This window comes from Gymnoscopelus braueri (assembly GCF_963280865.1).
Source record: "Gymnoscopelus braueri genome assembly, chromosome: 23".
In the NCBI taxonomy this organism is placed as follows: domain Eukaryota; kingdom Metazoa; phylum Chordata; class Actinopteri; order Myctophiformes; family Myctophidae; genus Gymnoscopelus; species Gymnoscopelus braueri.
In genome coordinates this window covers 18,513,014-18,536,767 of record NC_137625.1, presented here as the reverse complement: position 1 = coordinate 18,536,767, position 23,754 = coordinate 18,513,014, and the positions used below count along the sequence as shown (strand labels likewise).

At 42.9% G+C, this 23,754-nt stretch overlaps 1 protein-coding gene across 1 annotated transcript in view; it reads right to left on the bottom strand.

Annotated features, from left to right (window-relative positions):
• dcn (decorin) overlaps positions 1-14,611 on the bottom strand; it is a 31,334-nt gene extending 16,723 nt beyond the window's left edge. Inside the window, exons 1-2 of the mRNA XM_080421713.1 lie at positions 14,415-14,611; positions 1,764-2,017 (exon numbers count right to left, since the gene is read on the bottom strand). Of these exons, the coding sequence (XP_080277839.1) occupies positions 1,764-1,998 (235 nt within the window). The 5' untranslated portion in view covers positions 1,999-2,017; positions 14,415-14,611. The remainder of the gene's footprint in view (positions 1-1,763; positions 2,018-14,414) is intronic.
• Positions 14,612-23,754: the final 9,143 nt, after the last annotated feature.

Sequence of the window (23,754 nt, the reverse complement as noted above, 5' to 3'; positions counted from 1 at the left end):
AAATCATAAGCTCAAGGTGATGAAATACTGGGTTGTATTCTATGCAGCAAGAGGTGGGGTTCAGGGACTTTCCGTGGCTTCAGGTGACGCACACCGCGGTATAGCGTAGGCAGCCAATTAGACAAACAAACTTGATAAAACTCTAAACAATGATGAAAACAATCAAGTAAACTGCTTTAATTATGCTGATGCAAGACGCAGACCAGTCATCTGCAGACTATTAACCTTCCAGTGTAAACTTTAAGGGTGGAAAACAACTTTCAGAACATGGCTTGTTAAAAAATGGGGACAAATTCCGGACTTTCCCCAGACTAACCTTGCTAACATCAACCCTGTCTGAGAAAACAATTAGGAAAATGAGAAAAGGGCCCCGATTGGGTCAAATAATGTCATGGTTTTGCAGGAAGCGAAGCACAGTTCACAGCATCTGTTAGTATTTAAGGAGTCTGCGCTGGGGCGATGTTCTGTGTGGGGGAATTAACAAGCTGATGATGGGCAGATCAAAGGCAAATGGCCTTTGAAGATCCCTCCATCTCTGGGCTGGAAGTAGGAGACACCTTCATGGGAATGAGGATGACCGACCTTGTAAAGTCTCTCTCTCTCTCTCTCTAAACTTGGGGATGTGACTTCAGTGCAGAGACTTTTGTACTGTACATGTAAACTATCACAGTGTGCCATCGGGCCCGCCGTGCTTGCTTCAGTTGTTTGATATCCAAACCAAGCAAAGATGATGCTTCAGGTGGAATACACTAATATGAGTTGGATACAGCACTGTTTCCCAAACAGTGGGTCGGGACCCATGTTTGGGTCGCGGACCAATTTTGTACTGGTCGCAAGTAAATATCCCCTATTTTGTGTCTTCCATTAAAAAAAAATATATTATTATTTCAAGAGGTTAAAAAAAAAGAATCACCGCTTTTCATCTATTAAATGAATTCCAACATATTTCAAAAGTATTTCATAAATAGAATTAGATAAATCAAATCATTTTCATAAAAAATTAAAAATAAAAAAACTTTTAAGAAGTAGTGAAAATAGCAGATCTACAAGCTCACAACGCAGCGCGATGCGATCTGCTTGAGGTTGCAGATCTGCTATTGTCACTAGTTTGGGTCCCGGGCAAATGTCTAATATCTCTTTTGGGTACTCTCGAGCTAAAATGTTTGGGAACCACTGGGATCATGTAACAATAGATATGATCACACCCACACATTAAAGTGGACGGTATTGCTATCAAGGCTGATTATGCTTAATCTTCAGAAGTCTTTTTTACATGCTTTTTTTGTTTTGTTTTAGTTTTTGCTTAACCCATTAAAACCGGGAACGGATCTGTGTAACCACTTTAACCATTATTTTATACTTTGGCCATTCAAAAATAGCACATATTCAAGCTCATAGCACGGCACGAGTGCCACGCTATGAGCTTGTAGATCTGCTATTTTTGAAAAATCGTGGGGGGGAAAAAAGTTGAGTTACAAATGTTCGCTTTTCAAAAAATAGCGGATCTCCAAGCTCATAGAGTGCCGCGCTATGAGCTTGTAGATCTGCTATTTTTGAATAGCCAAAGTGTAAGTTAATGGTTAAAGTGGTTAAAGTCTAAATAAATTGACAGATGCTTTCCCGGTCTTAATGGGTTAATTTAGATACAGGGCACTGTGACCAGCCGTAATTGAGACGGGTGATGGTGCAATTAATGTGGTTACCACGCTTAAGTTTCAGTTTTACTATCAAAATCACCCCATGAAAGCGAGATGTTGTCTCACCGAGGTCGGAGCACTGCACCACGCGGAGGTGACACTGGCAGCGGAACGGGCACTTGGGTCCTGCCGGCGCGCCGACGGGCACGTCAAAGTCCTTGTCTTCCGTCGCGGTCAGGTCGGGCAACCGGTCTCCAGACGCGCCCTCGTCCTCCAGCATGAAGTCCAGGAAACCGGACTGACGGAAGGGCAGCGCCCAACAGGCGGTGACCAGGAGCAGGGAGAGACAGGCCGACCTCATGGTGCTGCTGGCTGGGAGCCTGGGGGTGGGGGGGGGGGGAGATAGAGGTCACAGGTCAAGGGTCAGGGCATACATACAGGATACATTGTGAGTTGTGTTTGAAAGTTGAAGTGGAATGTCGTTAGTTAGTCCCACCTGGTGAGAGGCCACCGTAAATGATACCGTGTGGAGATTGATAACCCATCAAAACAAGGACAAAAGAACAAGCAGAAATAGACTTGAAATGGAGTGAACCTAAGGTGCATGGAGAAACAGACAGACAGACAGACAGACAGACAGACAGACAGACAGACAGACAGACAGACAGACAGACAGAGAGGAGTGATACTGTAGGTAGGGAGGGAGATAACAGTGGAAACCTATTATGGTCTGAACAGTCATACATTCTCTCATTGGCCTAATAACTTCTAGTTGGTAAAATAGTAGTGGAATTAAAGTTTAGCTGGGGACCCCCTGGAAACCCCCTCTCAAGGATACCAGGCGTTCCCCCGGACCGCCCTTTGAGAACTAGTGGACAGATAAAAGTCCAGGACAAAGGGTACAGGTGAGAGGTTGAAGGTTAAAGGGTTAACTACTTGGGCGTAGTCGTTTTGTGGAACTGGTCACATAATGATCTATTTAACTGAGCAGCTGGCGTCACAGGTGAGAGACTAGAAAGGTTATAGTTCAACACAAAACAAAACACAGCAAAACCATCCCTCTTCTTGAGCAGTGGTTCCCAAACCTTTTAGCTCAAGACCCAAAAGAGAAATTGACGTTTGCCCGGGACCAAAAAAAAAAAAAATTGGTCCACGACCAATGCTCTAGAGCACTGGTTCTAAATGTAGGGCGCGGGGGGGATCTTCACCTATCTTCAGTGATCTTCACCATTATTACATGTAGTAAACTAGACACCGTACACAAATGTTTATTTTGATTAGAGTTTCACTTTCAGCTGTTCCCAGTATCAATGTACAGTAGATAATCAGTAAAGGAATTCTGGAGGAAATGACAGACCAAATCATGGCCAACAGTAGAAATATTCGCAGATTGAGATGTAAAAATCGTTTAAAATGGGGGTCGGTGGACTAATGCTCATCAAATGAGAATCCTTGAAGTTAATCATTGCTCTAGAGGACACATTTTAAGGTATTAATTATAGTTTTAAGGAACAAAATTATAATATTAATATAATAATAATAATAATAACAACAACAACAACAATACTAGCTTGCTTTCCGACTTTATCTTCACATGTTTATTGGTAGGATCAACGACAAATAAAACGGTGCTACAGTAAGTCTGTCAACAGATTCTCCACAGATTGTCCACACAGACATCAGAAGCTACAGCAATTCTCCCCTCTGCCACTAGAGGCAGTGGCCCGGAGAACGGCTTGCCTGAGAACCAAAGTGATGTCTGAATATTGTAGGATCAGACCTCAGCACTCTGCTTCACTGTTGGAGATGGTTGTTCACAATGGAAAGAAATAGCTGTTATCTTTTTAGCCATAAGGCACACAATTTACTATTCAGGCACTGACTGAGCATGTCATTCATACAGCGACTTCAAAGTGCAAAATCAGAGTATGATCCCTATAGTCAAGAAACAACGGGGTAAAAGGTCACATACAGTAAGTTAAGCTCTATAAATTAACTAGGACACCAGGTAAACGTCAACCCTAGCATTTGTCCAAACACCAACCAGTGGAAGCCACTGTAAGTTTTATATTAGTCCATCTACTTAATTTGATCATATATTGGATAACAAAGAGGCCACGTTTGCAGGTGGCCATCCCAGTGCTAGACCTCAAACCCCAACTGTCTATCCTCTCTTAAGGTCTGCCTAGCCGACCTACAAAATTGGATGTCTGCAAATTTCCTGCAACTCAACACAGACAAGTCAGAAATTCTCCTGTCCGGCCCTCTCACCTCTAGATCCCACCTACACAACTGTCTTAACTCCATGTCAGCCAGTGTCACACCAATAGCAAAACATGTGGGTGTACTACTGGACTCTGACCTCTGTCTTGAGACTCAGGTAAAAACTGTGGTTCGTACCTGCTTCCACCTAAGAAACATCCACATAATTCGAGCAGTCCTTTCCACCCCTAACCTTCACAAAGTTATCAATGCCCTCATTTCATCATTGCCTGGAGTACTGTAACGCCCTCTAGTCAAATCTCAGCAAGGGATCTACTAGAAGTTCCTAAGTCTAAGCGGGTGTGTTGATTTTGACAGCTAATTTTGATTTCGTTTTAGTCATAGTTTAGTCATCTGAAATGTTTTAGTTTTAGTCTAGTTTTAGTCGGCTAAATATCATAAGATTTTAGTCGACTAAATCTACAGTTGATTTAGTCGACTAAAATGTATTTTGGCGGAGCTTTGATGGCGTCATAATGGCTGATTTTACACTTGGTTGCATGCTGAAAATAGCCGATCTACAAGCTCACAACGCGTCGCAGCGCGACGCGTTGTGAGCTTGTAGATCTGCTATTTTCAGAGTGCAACCAAACATTAAATGACTTGTCTTTTAGTTCTACTGGATCTCTTCTCCTCTAGTCCCTCCCTAACATTTTAGTCTAGTTTTTATTTGTTGACGAAATTGTCGATATATTTAGTCTTAGTTTTAGTCACCATAGCTTAGTTTTTATATAGTTTTTATTTAGTTTTCGTCAGTGGAAAAAGGTAGTCGACGAACATTTTTCGTCATAGATTTAGTCGACGAAATCAACACTACTAAGCGGGTGACCAAGGGACCTCAGGTTTGCTAGTTCCATAACCATTTTTATATCTAAATTAAAGACCCATTTCTAAAGAAAGGTCTTTTTAACCCCCTAACAGCAGAATTTGATGCATCTATTCTCACTGATACTGTTGTTGTTGTGTGTTGTTTTTGTTGTTGTAATTGTTTATGATTCACTGTTTGATTCTAAGTTGTTAAGCACTTTACTTCACGTAACATATATTATATATATTATTATTATTATAGAATGAAAGGTACAGATCATTACAGTATAATGTCAAAAGTACAGAGTCACGAGTACCACAGGGTGTAATAGAGTTGCTGTGGGAACCTTGTCTCCTTGTCCAACCATCCTTTTGTGACAACAGGCCCAACCTGGTACCCACACTGTCATTAAACACATATACAACTCAGTGACCTTTCGCTCTGTCTCTCTCTGTCTGTCTGTCTTTCCCTCTCTCTGTCTCTCTCTTTCACTTTCTCTCACACACACAGAGCGACCCAGCAATCTGCCTGTCACACGCCTAGCCAAGAGGTCCTTCTTTTTCCTTTCGTTGCTACAATAATTGAAAGGCCCCAATGAGCCACATTTGCTAACAAATGATCTTAGTGCAGTTGACCATACAGTCCACCATACAGTGGACCGTGACCTTAACATCATGACCTGCATGATGAAACCGACCCCAAAAACCAGCTGGCAAGAACTGAAAGTAACTGCAGCCTGGCTTGAATTGAGCTCAACGACATGCGTGCGTGCGTGCGTGCGTGCGTGCGTGCGTGCGTGCGTGCGTGCGTGCGTGCGTGCGTGCGTGCGTGCGTGCGTGCGTGCGTGCGTGCGTGCGTGCGTGCGTGCGTGCGTGCGTGCGTGCGTGCGTGCGTGCGTGCGTGCGTGCGTGCGTGCGTGCGTGCGTGCGTGCGGGAGACAACGACTGCATCCGATTTGCACGTATACAGTAAGCTCTGTAGACATAAAGACAGATGGATGACCGACAGACAGACAGAGACACAGACAGACAGACAGACATATAATATGAATAAATAAACAGATAGTCTGATTATTTAACTCTATAAAGTGCTTTGAGTGCTAAGAGAAAGTGTTAAGCCAATATAATGTTTTACTATCATACTAGATAGTACAGTAGATGAATAAATACACTCACAAGTAAATAAATGCATACGTAGGTCAAGTCAGCTGAGTGTGTGTGTGTGTGTGTGTGTGTGTGTGTGTGTGTGTGTGTGTGTGTGTGTGTGTGTGTGTGTGTGTGTGTGTGTGTGTGTGTGTGTGTGTGTGTGTGTGTGTGTGTGTGTGTGTGTGCGTGCATGACGGGTCCAGATCCCAGGGTTGAGTCGGGTCAAGAGACTCATGGTTCATGGGAGCTCCCTCTGAACATGAGACATAATTACAGGACTACTAACCCACAAGACAACCGCCACTGAGACTCACTGTATAGTACTGTAACCCTGCAGAGCTTCAGCTGCTTGCCTCTTTGCACGTTCTGTGCAGGCTTTTTTATCAATTTGAATCATGTTTTATCATATACAGCAGTGGTTTTCAACCCTTTTCATATCAAGGGCCATTATTTATTTGGCTTTGAGCCATTTGATGAGATTTAGCCTCTCAGACACAAAAAAAAATATTTCGTAATCATTGGATACGATTTTGTCCACAATTTTGTCCACAATTCCGTCCACAATTCCATGCTGTATTGATGTTGGTACCATAGGAGAGATAACAGGCAAACGTTGATCAAAATAACAATTCTTTAAGTAAAGTAATGCAATTTAACTCATGAGAGCGTAAAATGAAACCAAATGGACCATACTGGTCCATTTGGTTTCATTTTACGCTCTCAAGAGTTAAAGATCTATAAGGGTCCATTTGGTTACCAACGCTCCATCATTTAGCTGGGGACCACCTGGAACCCCCTCAAGGACCACTGGTGGTCCCCGGACCACTGGTTGAGAACCTCTGATATATATATACAGGTTTATTTGCTCTGTCTGAATAGAGCATAACCGCGCCACACGGTAGAATAATCATGAAAATGGATATTGTCTTTGCAAACGCAAGTAATATGACCCGAGGGAAGCGTGTACATTGAACACAATAAAGTGCCCAAAGTTTATCCCTGGGGGACACCACAGGAAAAGGGGGTCAGAGAGGAGGACGCCCGCCCCATTACCACAGTGGTTGATTTTCATTATTGTTGTTGACATTTCCTTGACCGACAAGTGAAGAGGTCATGTATGGAATTGCTTTTTGAGGTCAGTCACAAAGCTAGCTCACTGTTATTTGAGCATATAATCCTCTATGACACAGTCCATATTTGGCCTGAACATAAACAATATCCAAGTGGGAATAAGTTGGGACTACCCGATTGGTTAGGACACGTAGGGAGTCCCCGGTTCGTTTCCCGGCTGGAGGATTTGCTGCATGTCCTTCCCCTACTCTCTCCACATGTCTTGTCTCTAGCACTGTCTGAGAAAGGCTTAACCCCACACCCCCCCCCCCCCCCCCAAAAAAAGAAATAATAAATGAGTTTTGACATTTATGTTTCATCATAGCGTGTAATAGCATGCGTGTAGTTTTCCATGCTGACCATTTGACATGTCGGAGCGTTGGAAGCGTGGAGTATATGGTCGGTGAGGGATGAAGAAGTAATCTCCAGTCCAGATCCAGAGAGAACATGCTGTTCCACTCTTTTCAGCTCACTGAGTAATGTTGGCTGTTGTAAGAAATCTCTTATCGAAGCTCGAACCTCAGTCCAATGAAAGCCATGTCTGCACACTTGGCTCTGCATTCGATGATGCAAAGGAAAGTCTGCTTCAAACTGTATTTGTGTTGTAAATACTTTCATGGTTTGATTTAGCTGACCTTGGGGCGAGATGGAGTTTGTCACAAAGGACATTTTTTATGATTAGTTTTTGTATTGATTAGTTGGATTAACTGTTGCAGGCCTAAATGAGACTGATCTCAGTAAGATGAAGCCTACCTGTATTAACATAATGCATGTTCAGGAATTCACTTTGTCCCAATAGCAGATACTGTAACCCTTCAATTGTCATCGTTGAACCTTATCTCCTTGGATTCGACCCATGACCACGGGTAGATGTAGATGCATGCACTCTCACACACACACACACACACACACACACACACACACACACACACACACACACACACACACACACACACACACACACACACACACACACACACACACACACACACACACACACACACACACACACACACAGGAAGCCATATAAAAGCCAACCTCCTGTGTATCCTCCCATTTATCTTAGTCCATAAACATTTCAGCAGTTTCTAATGTGAACCAGACAGGCAGAGAGCGACCAAGCTCAAAGCTCTGACAACACAATGCTGTGAGCATTAAACAACTCCCGCTCCATTCCACACACAAGAACATGTAATTGCTGCCGACTGCCTAGTGAGTCATAATCAGTCACAGTAGATTTCCCTGGACATAAAGTAACAATTTGAAAATAAAACCACAGAAAGGAAAAACAAAGACGAATTTCCAGGACAGTTTGTTTATTTATTTATTTGTTCTCTCTTTTTGTGTGTGTGTGTGTGTGTGTGTGTGTGGGGGGGGTCTTCTACTAACAAACTTCAGCTGCAAGACAAACAAGAATGTGGTCATCCCAATATCCATGAGATAGCGGTGGTCATTGTCAGTTTGTGCGACAGGTGGTGTGCGTAAATGGTTGCATTCGCAGTTAAGCATGTAGGCTAATGGTATTTTGTCTTGTTGACATGAAAGAATGTCATCAAGACCATGTCACCTTTCATTCGCCAAGAATGAAAGGTGACATGAAAGTCACTTCTGTTGAAGTACAGTGTCGGTTGCTGATAAATATCGTTAACTACGTGACTTTTTGACGAGATCAGTGTCTGCAAATTACGCAGCCGACGTGTCCCGACAAGTGTGACCACTTTCAACCTTGCATCCCTATTTTGAGCTTGTCATTATGTGTAAGCATAACATTTTCAAAAGGCCTCTGAAATGTTCAATAATAGGTGACCCTACGCGCTTACAACGCGTCATGTTGTGGCGTGTTCTGAGCTTGTGGATCAGCTATTTCAGATTGTAATATTTTTTTGGAAACTTCATTCAAAGTTGTTCCAATTGATTAGAATTGATTTAGCACTATGACAAAATATCGGTCAAAACAATCAGTGATCGGTGGATTGTCCAAAATTGCAATCGGTATCGGACCCAAAACTCTGCTGTTGGTCAGGTCAGTTGATCTTTTAGACAGATCGTGCAGCCTCCATAATCATTAGAAACCTATATATTTCATTGATGGGGATCCCTTAGGGGTCTATACTATGTCTTCTCTTTTTTTCCCCTCTACACGAAAATGGCTGATCTACAATCTCAGAGTAGGCACAAATAGAGATGAATGTGGTTAACTAACATAGTTCAAGCATGTCTATGTTAATGCATGAGAATATAGTACATTACTTTGTGCGTGCATGCCTGTATGTACAGTATGTATGTTGTTATGCGTGCGTGCATGCGTGCGTGCATGTGTGTCTGTGTGTGTGTGTGTGTGTGTGTGTGTGTGTGTGTGTGTGTGTGTGTGTGTGTGTGTGTTGTGTGAGAGAGCTGAACCTAGAGGGCTATCTCAGCAGCATGCTGGAACATGACATGAGTGAGTCCAAATCGTACCCATGTCGGCATTTTTTATTCTGTACACTTTTCAGAAATATCTGCACACACCTCCAGAACTGAAACGTTTTCCATTTTCCTTTCAATCAAAGCCCTTCGTCGTCACCATCTCTTTCTTAGACACTGGGAAACTATTAATGCTGAATGTTGGCAAACACTGTGCTTTCAGCTTTCTGTTTTATGATCCCTGTCCTTCAACATTTTGTTCAGGATTAACCTTGAAAATTCAATGTGCAGTTAAAATGAATTGTCATCAGCAAACATAATATGTTTGCTGATGATAACTGCACAAGAAAGGCTTTGACAACTCCAAGGATCATTGCTGAAAGAAAACCAAACCAAAATGTTTGCACACTTATAATTGCCATTACTTACTTAAAGAGCATAAACAATGCAGGTAACATATTAACACCCTATTGACAGACTGACAAATTGATCCACTCATAGTCACCCTGATTCGCAGAAGACATCTGGTGTAGATTAACAAACTATTTTAGTTAACATGACACTAAATCAATCTGGAAGATACCAGAATCAATGATGGCTGGCTCTCTGACATTAAAGCTTCAAACTTTATTTTGTAAACAGCACAGTATTTCCAAAAAACGGAAAACAAACAAGCTAGCTGAACCACAGAGGAACTGAAGTTAAACTTCATGATACAGTACAGTAGCTAATATTGAACAGTCAACCAGTCTTCCCATCAATAAAAATTGGAAATGCTTGGGGGATCTTTATTATTTATGCTGAATGTAAACTTTATTTATTTATTTATTTTTTGGAAGAGCAGTAGAATGAGTGGTGCAATGAATGTGGCATCATATATCATGAGCCAAACGTCAGTAGTGTGCAACTTGAAACGCTTTACTCTGATCAGTGGGGAGTCTGACGACAATTTAAGCTGTGTGAACTTTACTGCATTGGGATCGGCACTCTTTCAGGCCTTCAAAGAGCTTGAGGAATCTGCCAGGAGTCATGAGGGGCTTATCAAAGTTCTGCATGTGTGCACGTGTGCGTTAGACAGATGTGAAAAAAAACAAAAAAAACAACCTGGCACAGGGAGGCAGAGAGAGAGAGAACGTCTGTGTTTTCAATCAATGGAAAACGGATATGGTGGAGATAAAGAAGTAGCTACAAGCCCAGGCTTTAAACATTTAAGCAGCCCGTGCATCTTCTATGCTCCTGCCTCTGCATGAAGCCTGAGGCCTGTGATTTGTCATTCCTTGTCTGATCTCTCTTTCTCTGAGCGGAGGGGTGGAGGTTGACTCTTAACCCCTTAGGCGGCATCATCTCCCTTCACCCTCCATAAGTCCTATAGTAGTGTTCCTAATAAATCTAGGACAGGAAGCAGACTCCAGACTCACTCCCCGTTTTCCAGCCTCAGTCTGAAAACTCACCTCTTCAGACTTTACCTCACCCCCTAACTCTCCTCATTCCATCACTCATGTTGCTTCTTCAGGATAGATGCTATATGCTATACTATTTGCTTGTCCCAAAGGGTAAGAATGTTATTTGGATACAGTCGCATATTGTTTGGATAGATGCTGCTAGGTTTGATGTTTACCCGGTATCCTAGTTTCTTTGCAGCTCTAAATTGTTTTATTTGCACACTATGTGACTACGCTCCCTCTTGTTTTACTCTGATCTCCTTTTTTGTAAGTTGCTCTGGATAACAACATCTGATAAATGCCCAAATTTTAAGCACAGACTCTTGAGTTTTCATCTCTTGAGTTTCCCGTCATTACTCCCTCTCTCATCTTTCTTTGCCTGTTCTCTGAAATATGAGACATGTAAAAAATTATGAGTCATCCTTCGCCTGTTTCCATTTTGTTATATGTGTAGTCGATCTCTCCATTCAACAACATTCACTCGCACCTCTGCACTGCAGAAATGGAAGACAAAATACAAACAAATCATAGTAGCCTATACAGGAAATGCATAACAGACATAAGGTAGCCATTGGCTGTCTGCAAGCATCTTTGGTCCATTGTCTGCAGACCTCAACCTCCCCCCCCCCCTCCCCAACTCGCCACAGGTCTGTGTACTGCCCCTCCGGAACCTCTGACAGCAATGAATCATGGGAAGGTATTTACAAGGCTACGGGACATTTAAAACACGTGTGCCCGCTTTAAAACACATCAACAAGTGGTGAATGTTCTGTCCTTTTGTGTGCTTGCACATGCACATGCACATGCACATGCACATGCACATGCACATGCACATGCACATGCACGCACACGCGCACGTGCACACGCACACGCACACGCACACGCACACACACACACACACACACACACACACACACACACACACACACAGCCCGCCCCTGCAACCGGTCAACCCATCGTCTAGAGAGGGTCAGAACATTGCTTCAAGCGAAGTCCCCGAGACCAGGACAAATTAGAGGCCATTTGACGTATCTGGTTGAGGTTTTGAGATAATAAAGAAGAAAAATAATAATTTCAGCCCCATAACCGCCACGAACAGATCAATTTGAGGTCCCTAAGGCATGCCTGGAGTCCTTGTACAGTATGAGCCAGCCAGCAAGTGGTTTGAACCACATTTCAGCTGCTCCACAAGGAGAACCTCAGAACCATTATCAAACAGACATGGATGAGCTGTCTAAACCTATTCTCCCTTTATTCTCTTTCCATCACCTCCTCCCTTTTTAGGTCCTTCCTTTTCTCTCCTCCTCCCTTCCATAGCTTACGATATATATTTTTTTCTTCCTCTAACCCTGGCTTCTACAGTAAAAAAAGAAAAAAAATGAAAAGAATTGGCCAGGAGAATACACATGTGGAACTTTCTGCTGTTCCAGAGAATGAAAAAAAAAGAAAGTATTTTCATGGCCGAGGTCCATTCATCTCCATTGTTCCTTTGCTCTTTCGCCCCAGACAGTTAAGGTCCAGATGGAAAAATGCAGCCCCTGGGTGCAGCTCATGGACCCGGTGTCCTCCAACCCTCCCCCTTAACTAATTTCTGCTGCTAATATTAAACATCTGTACAGCTCAACACACAAGAGTGAATCCAGTCAAAGTACTCCAGTACAGTCCACATACAGTTTCTATTCTATTCTATTCTATTCTATTCTATTCTATTCTATTCTTCTAGTTCCTCCATTGCTCTCCATTCCTTTCCATTCTGGCTCATTCAGTACCCTGCAGATCAGTGCTATCAGAGATGTAATGAGTTAGCAGGGAATTCAACCAGACCTCTCTTGATAGAGGAAGCTGTTAATAATAATAATAACTCTTATCAAAAAAGGTTACAAAGTTCTTTAACCCGAAGAAAATAAATAAATAAAATAATAACATAAAATCAGCAAAAGAAAAGAAAAGAGAGAGAAAAAAAACAGGGGAGAAAAAAAAACATTTCAGGATTAATAGGTATGTTGCCTAGGTAGTGCTGTGGTTTTGCTTTTTCATCTCCTCTTCAAAGCCTCTCACTTTTAGTTGCCCCTAGCAATCACCAGACCCTGCTCAGCTCCTACCAAAACACAGCACTGAAGGCGGGCCGAGGAAGGGTTCACATTGATGAGAAACAGAGCTCCAAGCAGATAGATAAGAGATTGGGGGTTGTGGAGTTGAAATGGTCTGTGTGTTGTTTGCACTCCTACACGAACCGCTGAGATGGAAAGTCTGAGAAACACAGAGCTTTTCCAATGAAGGGCTTGACAAACGGTAATGGGCTGAATCAACACAAAGAAATCGTTCTTGTTATTTCAGCCTCTTTTCTTCTCCTCTCTTGTGCTTCTAGAATGCTCAAACACCCGAAAAAGGCGAGGGAGAAGGAGAGAGAGAGGCAGAGAGATAGAGAGAGAATGACAGACAATTCAAAAAGACAAGAAAGGAATTGAATAAAATCAACAACCGAGAAGAAAGGGACTTTCTACCTAAAAGCTTTCCCACTGGAGCAGTGAGTGTAAAGAAAAGGCAAGGCAGAAAAGGAATGTATTCAGGAATGTAGACACAACAGCATTTGGCCACTTCGTACACGTCAAGTGATAAACTAACACACCCACGGATATAGCATAGCATATGAGGAACATCCAAACAGCCTGCAGGCCATGTCAAAACACTTCACTTGGTCAATTGCCACAAGAGGCAACAAACTCCAAACCGCGACCCCGAAGAGGTAAACGCAGAAACCACAGAAGAGACAACATGGTGTCCGGTGGAGGATGCAATGGAAAGGAGGATGGGTGAAAAACAGACCAACATGTGGATGCTGGTACCCTATTATCTTTCACCCAATCCTAAGTGCAATTCTATTTCAACCTGGTGTCCCTGTTTTTATTTATTTTTACAAATCTTCTTAAATGGCCGATCTACAAGCTCACATTGCATTGCTATGCAATGTACTGTGAGCTTGTAGATCGTCTGTTTTCGCTGCGCAACACCTCCATATGACGTAGTTTGGTGCATATATAGGTATAGGAAATCCTGTATGCATGGACTGGGAATAATTACTTATATGATCCAGACCCAAAGACTATGTAGGGATGAGGGCTGACAACCTGGCACACAGATAAACAAACACGTGATTGAGAAACAACACATGTGCGTACACACACACACACATACACATGCACACGCATGCATGCATGCGCACACGCAGCCATCACTACTTCTTGATCTCTCTGAATTTGTGAAAGTGCATCATCACCTTGTAAACACATGCATCACTTTGGTCACAGGTGGATCATGTAAAACTCACTGTCACAGTGTGACCATTGTATCTTATCTAGCAGACATTCAATCTCTAAACAAGTATAAGAGACACATTGCAAACACAATGATACCAAATGTAGTTGCTACAGAGAAAAGACTGCAAAAGGTTCAACAGCAATCAAATCATCCATCCTCTAATATTTCCCCTTTTCTTTTCCATCCTCACATCACTCGTTCATACACTTTTGCATTTGCCACACATATGTACATCCCTTCCACCCTTCCCCTGCATGTATTTCCCCAGAGTTATAGCCTTAAAGCCTACCTGTGCTCAGTAAAGGTGAGAGAGACAGTGGAGGGTGCAGAGATCGAGATGAGCTTGACTCCCAAAAATCCAGCCGAGTTGCAGCGGTGTGACAGTGTGAAACGCCTGTCGAGGGCCTACGGAGTAATTGGACTCAGAGCGCGTGCAGCCAAGACCAAACAGGTGTGCTCTGTCACGATAAGGGGAGGAGAGAGAGAGGGAAAGTCAGACAGACAGAGATAGAGAGAGAGAGAGAGAGAGAGAGAGAAAGAGGGAGGGAGGGAGGGAGGGAGAGAGAGAGAGAGGTGCGAGAGAGAGGCAGAAGGAGGGAGGGGTCGACCGCCACGCTGCCTCTCAGAACTGAAACAATTGGTGGAGGACTTCCCCCTGGCGTGCCTTGCTCTACAAAAAACAGCTGGAAGGAGTGAGGAGGGGTTGGGGGAGGGGGAGGGGGGAGGAGGAAGAGAGAGAGTACAGAGCAGGAATAAGAGAAAGAGAGGAGAGACAGACTTGAGGCAGTAAGCGGTGAGTCGGCTGACAGCCACACTCACTGTGTCATCTGGTAATGATAGGTCGCATGGACCTTGGAGTGAAATGCTGCACACACACACACACACACACACACACACACACACACACACACACACACACACACACACACACACACACACACACACACACACACACACACACACACACACACACACACACACACACACACTCTCTCTCTCTCTCTCTCTCTCTCTCTCTCATTTATTCATTCCTGATGGCAGTTTGTGTTGCATCCATTCTGAACCCCCTCCCCCCTTTAGTGTGTAATCCTTCATCAAGTATGCAGTACTGATGCCAACTTCTATCGCCCCTCCCTCTCACTGCAACCACCCCCCCCCCCCCACACACCACCACCATTGCCCCAATACTTATTGAGGGTATTTTTGTTGGGGGTGGGGGGGGTGGGGGGGTGTTAATGGAGAGCGGTCCATTGGAGTTCATTAGTGGAAATAGAGGAGGCAGTCTGTCATTGTGAAGTGTGGAGTTTGGAACGGTGTGCATGTTGCTCTAAGAGCAGTGCTGTTGTTCTACCCTGAGCTCTGTCCTTGATGAAGAGAATCAAGAATACTCCGGGCTGTTGAGATTACTGGCAGGGCTTTCAGAACTTTGCCCTGCTTGGAATGGGTTTTGCTTTGGAGGCTGGGCTTAATCTGTTTAACTGCAAATAAATAAATAAAACACAGCTTATTTCTCTTTTTTCTTTCAACCATACATGATCCAGATTACATCTTTGACTAAGACGTGCAGCTAGAGGAGACTGGCTTGAAGCTTGGAGTAACTGTCCAGTAACCCAAAGGGTTAGCAATTCATCCTCCAGAACCACAGTGTATCCATCAGTAGTCATGTGCCCTGTCAGAACGTCCTTGAGAAAAGATACGGGAAGTATTAAAGGTCTGCTGCCCGGATGTATTGCTTGTTCTGAATGGGAGTGAATGACTAAACGTGGAAAACCCATTGAATCATCAAGGTTAAAAGTCACAATCTTCTTGTTCTTGCGTAAATCCAGTTTGTCTGTTTTCACCACAATCCGCTCACTTGGCTTTGAGTCACATATGACACATACAATGTTGATGTTATACTTGTGTCCGTTGGCAAGTCCAGTTTCCTCTTTAAACAATGTCATTGATTTCATAATCATTAACCTCTTGAAAAATTGCATAAATACACGATCTACAAGCATACAATACAATCAAATGTTTGGTATTTGTTTGAAAATCTGCCTATTTTCAAAAGAGCTGATAAAAATAGCGACGCAAGCTTGTAGTTCTGCTATTTAAAATCTTGAACGTGAGTGAGATGTGGAATATAATGATTTAAAAAATATATATATTTTTAAACACATCTTATATGGTGTTCTCAGGCACAAACTATTTTCATATGGGGTCCTTGACATGAAAAGGTTAAAGGACCACTGCTGTAGATAAATGACTGTTACACTGTAGTAGGTCAATATTTACACTCTCAGAGTTAAACTAACACGCCATGATGTCTCAGTGATTGATTCTGTTTGCTGCAGTCAAGACGTTCTTTTGAAGGGATTGTAAGCAACACAGGGAAGTTTAATCGAACACAGAGCAGATCAAAAGAATGATGAGCCCCAGACGTCTGCTGCAGCAGGTCTGCTGCATCCTTCCTTTCCATCCATCCTTGTGTCCTCTCCTCGTCTCCTTTCCATCAGGCCGTTACTGGACTCTTGATATCAGTCTCATTCTCATGCACTGCTTACATCATCGGGATGAGAGAGGGGACCAGTTTTAGCATGGAAGACATGCACACACACACACACACACACGCACGCACACACACGCACGCACACGCACACACTCGTTTGTATTACTATACATGTACTGTGAGGACATCAACAATTGTATGTTTGTACAACACTTTTTACCCTAACCCTTACGCCTGACATAAGACTACTAGGCCTAATTCATTTTCAGGGTTGCTCCCCGTAGTATAAAAGACTTTTATGCTTCCAGTTGTCGTGTGACACTGGCGCACAACTAAGTATAAATCAGACATAACTCCAACCCCAACGACTAAACCTAACTGCTACGTACTGTACCTAGTCCTAACCCTAATCCCAACCTGAATCTTTGCCTAATTATAAGCCTCACTCTAAAAAACTATTGTTCAAAATGGTCCTCAGTTTCCTATTTCTCAGATTAGGAGGAGGGGGACAGACCACACACATGCACGGTGACCCCTATGTGTGACTAAAACGCTCCCAGCCTATCCTGGACAACCAGGTTTTTGGACATCTTTCTGATGAATGAATGTCAAACATTGACATTTTTCTCGTCACTCAGGGTGAAATAAATATAATTGGTGTGGAAGGTGTCTGTGGTTGTGCAGGGTTTTGGTTGTGGAATGTGTGTGACGTTAACTTGTGACTACGCACAAAAACGTGATTTGGCCAGCATTCTTAGGCTACTAATTGCATCTCTAGGCCTAAATAGGAATGTGTTAGGCTATAGCCTAATATGTTATGCATTTCATGAGCTTTCCATCTACAGATCTGGTTCCCAAACCTTTTAGCTCAAGACCCAAAAGAGAAATTAGACGTTTGTCCGGGACCCAAACTAGTGAAAATAGCAGATCTACAAGTAGATCTGCAATTTTCACTACTTCTTAAAAAAATATATATATATATTTATGGAAGTTATTCGATTTTTTAATTTTATTTATTGAAATACTTTAGAAATTGTTTTTAATTGATGAAAAGTTGTGATTTTTGCTGTTTATGTATTATACATATATATATATATATATATATTTAAACATAGGAAATGAAAAATAGGGGATATTTACTCGCAACCCAGACACGGGTCCCAACCCACTGTTAACGGTGGTCTACAGTGTCCAAGCATACAATATCCTTTTAGTGTGGCCGTGGTACGCCGTGTGCTCGACGGCGGAGCGAGTGTGTGCATGCCGCTGTTAATATGGTTAGAATCAGAAGACTGACATCTTACAAATCTACTGAAACAGCTGCTTTTGTTTGTTGTTAATACGTATGAGGTTTGGCACTACTGCTATTGAAAGGAATAGGACAGTTCCAAGTAGAAGCCACGATCAGCGTAATACCTTCACCCGTGTTTCCAAACAGAAACATACCAAAGAATAATTTCAGACACGGAAAAAAAAAGAACGCCTTTAGGTTCGTGGAAATGTCCATAAGTGCAATTTAAGATCAAATTTGTGCACACGATAGGTGAATAAGGTACATTGTCTTTTGAGCTCTACAGTGCCAAATGATGTGCTTATACATCTTATATTATATTATTAGAGTCCTCCCTGTTAGGACAGAAATCCTGAACCACTCCACTAAATTACCCTACAGAATATTGTTATCAAGGCAATCATGGTTTCCTTTTACTTCACACTGATTAGTATAGACATATAGCTCTATTATAATGTTGCTTTAACTAATGAATGTAAATAAGCGTATAATAATACAAGGAATAATACGAGGAAATGCTTATGTTGTGGTTGTAGCCGTGGCCGTGCTGCGGTTGTATATGCACGGGCCGAACAGGCCGAGAGCCATGCATCGCACATCTGTTACTATAGTTACTTTACAGGATTCCAGTTTAAAGGAGGAAAACATGGGAAGGACAGAACAGTGGAAAGAACGGAATGAGGTGAGGGGATCAGGGGATTAAAGGCCATTTACGATTTAAGGAAGCCTTCAGGACACAAACACTGAGGTCACAATGTGGCACGATGCGCGACAAGGGACAGAGGGAGCGTGAAGTGAATGTCAGAAAGAGAGAATGAATCCATACAGTATATATCGTTCCATCTTTGGGATATATGAGCCACATTGTATTTCAGGCATTTAGTTGACGGTCCTCAAAACATCCAAGGCCACCTTGTCCAACCAGGCTTCCTGCAATGTAGTATTTGTTGCTGTCCGGCAGAAACCAGCTAACTCCATCCATAAATCAGGGCCATTGAATACCCTTTACATCTGTGTGTTGGTAAAACAAATATTGATCCAATGAAAAGCATTAAAAGGCACTTCTGACAAAACCAGCTAACGCCATTGGATCCTCAAACTTTCTGCTAAACCAACAACAATTTAGGGTTACACAGGCATTAGAAAGTGAAATGCGTTCAGACTACCGGTGAAAAAGTTGGCCAAGCCAGCTACAGTACAGTGTCGCCCATTCACAGTTGAAGTGTTGATATGCATTAGATTACAGACTCCCATTTGACATTTATCTGGGACCCCAATCTACATTGTAAAATCCTCATTGTCAATTTAATTCTGAGTGTACAAATGGAACCTTTAAGGGTCCATTTGTTAAAAGTTGTGTATCCTAGACCTGTACCAGGTCAAAAGGGAAGGGGCCCGTTTTGAACGACATGCTTCAAGCACTGCTGGACCGTTTGGAGGGCAAATTTGCATTATTTGGCTTTATTTATTTATTTACTCTGGCAGTGGAAGAGTTAAAAAGAGCATCATGATACAATTTTCTTTCCAGTAACGTTAACCAGCTAATAGAGTGTCACTTACCATTCGAAAGTTTAGCTTTTGTTAGAACCTGGTGAATTATTACAATTTTTAAAATTAAAAAAAACGGAAGCACAACAGGCCCTTTGAAGTGACAAGCATTCTTGTGCCTGGCTGCATAGTCTAAGCTAACGGCACTGTGCACAAGGTCCTTTATTTCCCACAGAAATGCCTGGAAGGCGGCCGTCATGCACTGGACATAATATATCCAATGTGGACTTTTAGACAGCGACTACATTCCAGGCATCATTTAGGATAAAACCAGTACCTTGTGCTCATTTGAATTTCACTGTAGTTCTTCAATGGAATCAGAACAGACAGAGAAATATCCAAAAATGTGTTTACATAAGTCTGCCTCCTGGTGGCGCTATAAAAGGCAGATGTGAAAAATGCAGGGCAAAGGTTTTTCCTTGGCTTCTAGGGATTGCGCAGACAAAGTTTTATGCAGATCGGTGCAGATATAGGTAAAAACGCGAATCGGCCTGTTATAGCGCCACCATGAGGCTGATTTGAACATTTTCAAGTGGCATTTCTTCCTCAGCCTAGTGGGAATGTGTGTGCAAAATTTCATGGAAATCGCACGCTGTGTTTGAGGCCTTTTGTTCAAAACGGAGAACTCCTGCAAACTTTGGAAGCCAATCTTAGCCAATTAGAAAAATCTGAAAGATCCGTTTTGTTTAATGACATATAGATACAGTGTGCCATTTTCGTGATGTTTGGACAAAATCTGTAGGAGTACTGTAAAAAAATGTGTTTCACAAACATCGGTGGCGCTATAACAGGCCCATGTGAAACATTTGGGTCAGGGGTTCTGCTCTGGCATCCAGGGAGTGTGTGTGCACAGTTTCGCTGCCATCATGCCAACGGTGCCGGAGATTAGCTGTTCACAGACAGAACCACACACACACACGGACGGACAGACGGACAGGGTGCAAATCATAGTCTCAGCCATGCCTTTCGGCCTGGCTGAGACAATGACAGATTCCAATACTTTGAAGCTCCTTTAAAATTGAGACAAAAGCTATGTAAGTGATCAGTTCTGTCCATGGGTTTTGGTGAGATATATACGCAGATATAAAGGGACCAAAGGGACCAAACCGAGCACAGCTTTAAAGCACAACCAGTGAGGGACAGCGAGTGCATTTTCCGGCAGCGGCTGCTGCTGGTGGCGGCGGCGGCGGCGGCTGGAGCTGCCGGTGGCGTCAGCTTTGGGAGTGTGCTGCGTTTGTGTAACGCAGTCCCCACCAATATTATTTACGATTCTGTGCCTATCGGTACATAACTCGGACGGCGCTTAGTCGAATAGCAGACCATCGGCCGGTCGTCGCGGGCACTCGCGCCTGGAGGCGCTCGGGCGCGACTCCTTGGCCTCAAGGTCTGCTGATTCGGCGCGCCTCCGTCATGGTCCAAAACTATACTTTATCGGCGGAAAAAATAAGTTGACTGCCGCTCCTCCACCGGCAGTTCCGCGACTGCCGCTCCTCCACCGGCAGTTTCCGCGGCAGTTCCGCTGCTCCACCGGCAGCTGCCGCTCCTCCACCGGCAGTTCCGCGGAAGTTCCGCGGCTGTTGCCGCTGCCGGAGAATGCACTCGCTCCTTCTGCAACCAGTGGATACACGGATGGTCAATCTGCTTTTTCATACAGAATGCAATGATGTGACAACCACTGACAAGACTTTTTCTTAATGCACAATGATAGACAGAATACAATGACTGCAGACATTGAGCAGAAGCATTCATGTACAATAGTCAAGCAGAGGTAACAAGGTTGATGACACAAGGTTCCTGGCTCCACGAGTTAAAGCATGATTTATTCCTATAATAAAACAATGATTGGTAATTAATGGTTGATCTGAAAGCCCAGATACTTATAACTTGAGACGAGCTCAATAACTGTTCCTTATAATGTTAAAACCGGGAGATTTTATGGAAGCTCACGAGCCCTGGAAAAAAATAGCATGACCTTTGTTATTTCTGTGTTTGAACCAACATCAAGTTGTAATTGTAACCATTTTGGTGCTGTGTTAAACCAAATGCAGATCTGTCTTCAAGTGTTGCACTATTATTTCACAAACACACATTATAGAGATGGCTATAGGTTCGTATTCATGTACCGACATGTCCATTATCCTTCCATCCTACACACACACACACACACACACACACACACACACACACACACACACACACACACACACACACACACACACACACACACACACACACACACACACACACACACACACACAGAAATGTGCACATCTTTGGAAAAGAGCTGGGGATTTAATGTACACACTGTTCTGGCTTTCTCTCCACCTTTGTTTCCATTACTCATCCAGTGTTTCATACTTCTACCTACAGCTTGCTCCATCCTCCCTCTCTCTCGCTCTCCCTTCTCTCTCTCTCTCTCTCTCTCTCTCTCTCTCTCTCTCTCTCTCTCCCCTTCTTTCTTTCTCTGAAATCATACTTCTGGAGCCAGCTTACCATGGCACTATAACAGCCCATTGAACCCCCACACATACATACCTCACACTCAATCTTCCTCTCCACTCGTGTGTAATAGAACAGAATAGAGGCGTCAGCTCCATAATTTCAGCTAATGTCAGTCACTGATGCCCTGAAGTCAAAACATGTATTAGACGACTAATGATAAAACATTACGTTCGTATAAAGAGCTTTTATTCTAGTTTATTATTATGTTTTTTTCCGTTTTGGACATGTTGGATCAGCGTGAGGGAGAATGGAAGTCAGGTGTGGTTTGGATTTGTGGAGTAGCTTCAGGTCTAGATGAGCTAGACTTGCTGAAACACCCTGAACCCTCACTGGTTGTACTTTTCATACTTGCATTGTACTGCCCATCACTGCACTCATATACAGTATATACATTTTAAACACATGGGCCCTATAGCATCCCTATTCTGGGGAGAACATCCGGCAAAAATTGCAGATCTACAAGCTCACAACTTGAGCTTGTAGATCGGCTATTTTCAAATAGCCAATATTGGGTCAAAAGTGGTTAAAGGGATATTTCACTTTCAAAAAAACTTTTGGTATTTTAGTCGTCTACTCAGGCTTTTGTGAGCCCCCCAGACAGTTTTTAAGTTGCTCGATTCAGTATCTAGATATTTGATATTCATTTTATCAGACACGCCCCCTTCCTATACAAACCCATTGTAACTACAAACTCCATTTTAACCATGTTAGAATCATCGAAAACACCCGTCCTTGGTTCTGGTGACTCACCCTGCCCTCCTAATGCGTGAGGGGGCCGTGTTTTTCCGATAAAATATTTCATTTATTTTATTTTACTTTTTTATTGTATTTTTATTTTTATTTTTTTCCAAAAAAATATTACAAATAAATAAAAAAAGTAATTGAAAAAACACGGCCCCCTCGCGTATTAGGGTGGCGGTATGAGTCACCAGAACCAAGGACGGGTGTTTTTGATGAATCTAACATGGTTAAAATGGAGTTTGTAGTTACAATGGGTTTGTATAGGAAGGGGGCGTGTCTGATAAAATGAATATCAAATATCTAGATACTGAATCGAGCAACTTAAAAACTGTCTGGGGGGCTCACAAAGGCCTGAGCAGATGATACAATGACCAAAAGTTTTTTTGAAAGTGAAATATCCCTTTAAGCTGATTTTGATGCTATATTAACACATTTTGCTGAGGACCCCATAGAACCCGTTCACTGACCTCTGGGGTCCCCGGACCCCACTTTGAGAACCACTGTCTATCCACTGTCTTGGGAAAAAAGAGTATTGTATCATTCTGAGGGGGGGAAATACTTTTCTGCAGGTTTCAAGTGTCTTGCCGGTCCACTTCGACACTTAGATGGGCGAGCCGACAGTTAAACACAAGGTCTGTTCGTTACAACAAAAACAACAAAACAACATAACAAAAACTAGAAAAAGTGCTCCTCGGAGCGCAGGTCTCCGCCAGGTCAGGTAGGTTATTGTGGGCCAGCAATGTTTGGAATTCGCCAGTCAGGATGGAATATGAAAAATCGGACGGATACGCCTTGATCACTTGACTATAGAGATAATGTGTACCGATTTGCGTGATGTTTGGACAAGATTTGTGGGAAAACTATAAAAGAAAATGTTTCGCAAAAATCGGCCTCCTGGTGGCGCTATAATAGGGCAATGTCAAAAGGGTGGCATTTGTTCCGCAGCGTAGTGCGAATGTGCGTACACATTTTTACCGCAATCGGACGCTGCCTTCATGATTTGCGGCATTTAGTTCAAAAGGAGCCACTCCTGCAAACTTTAGATGCCAATCTTAG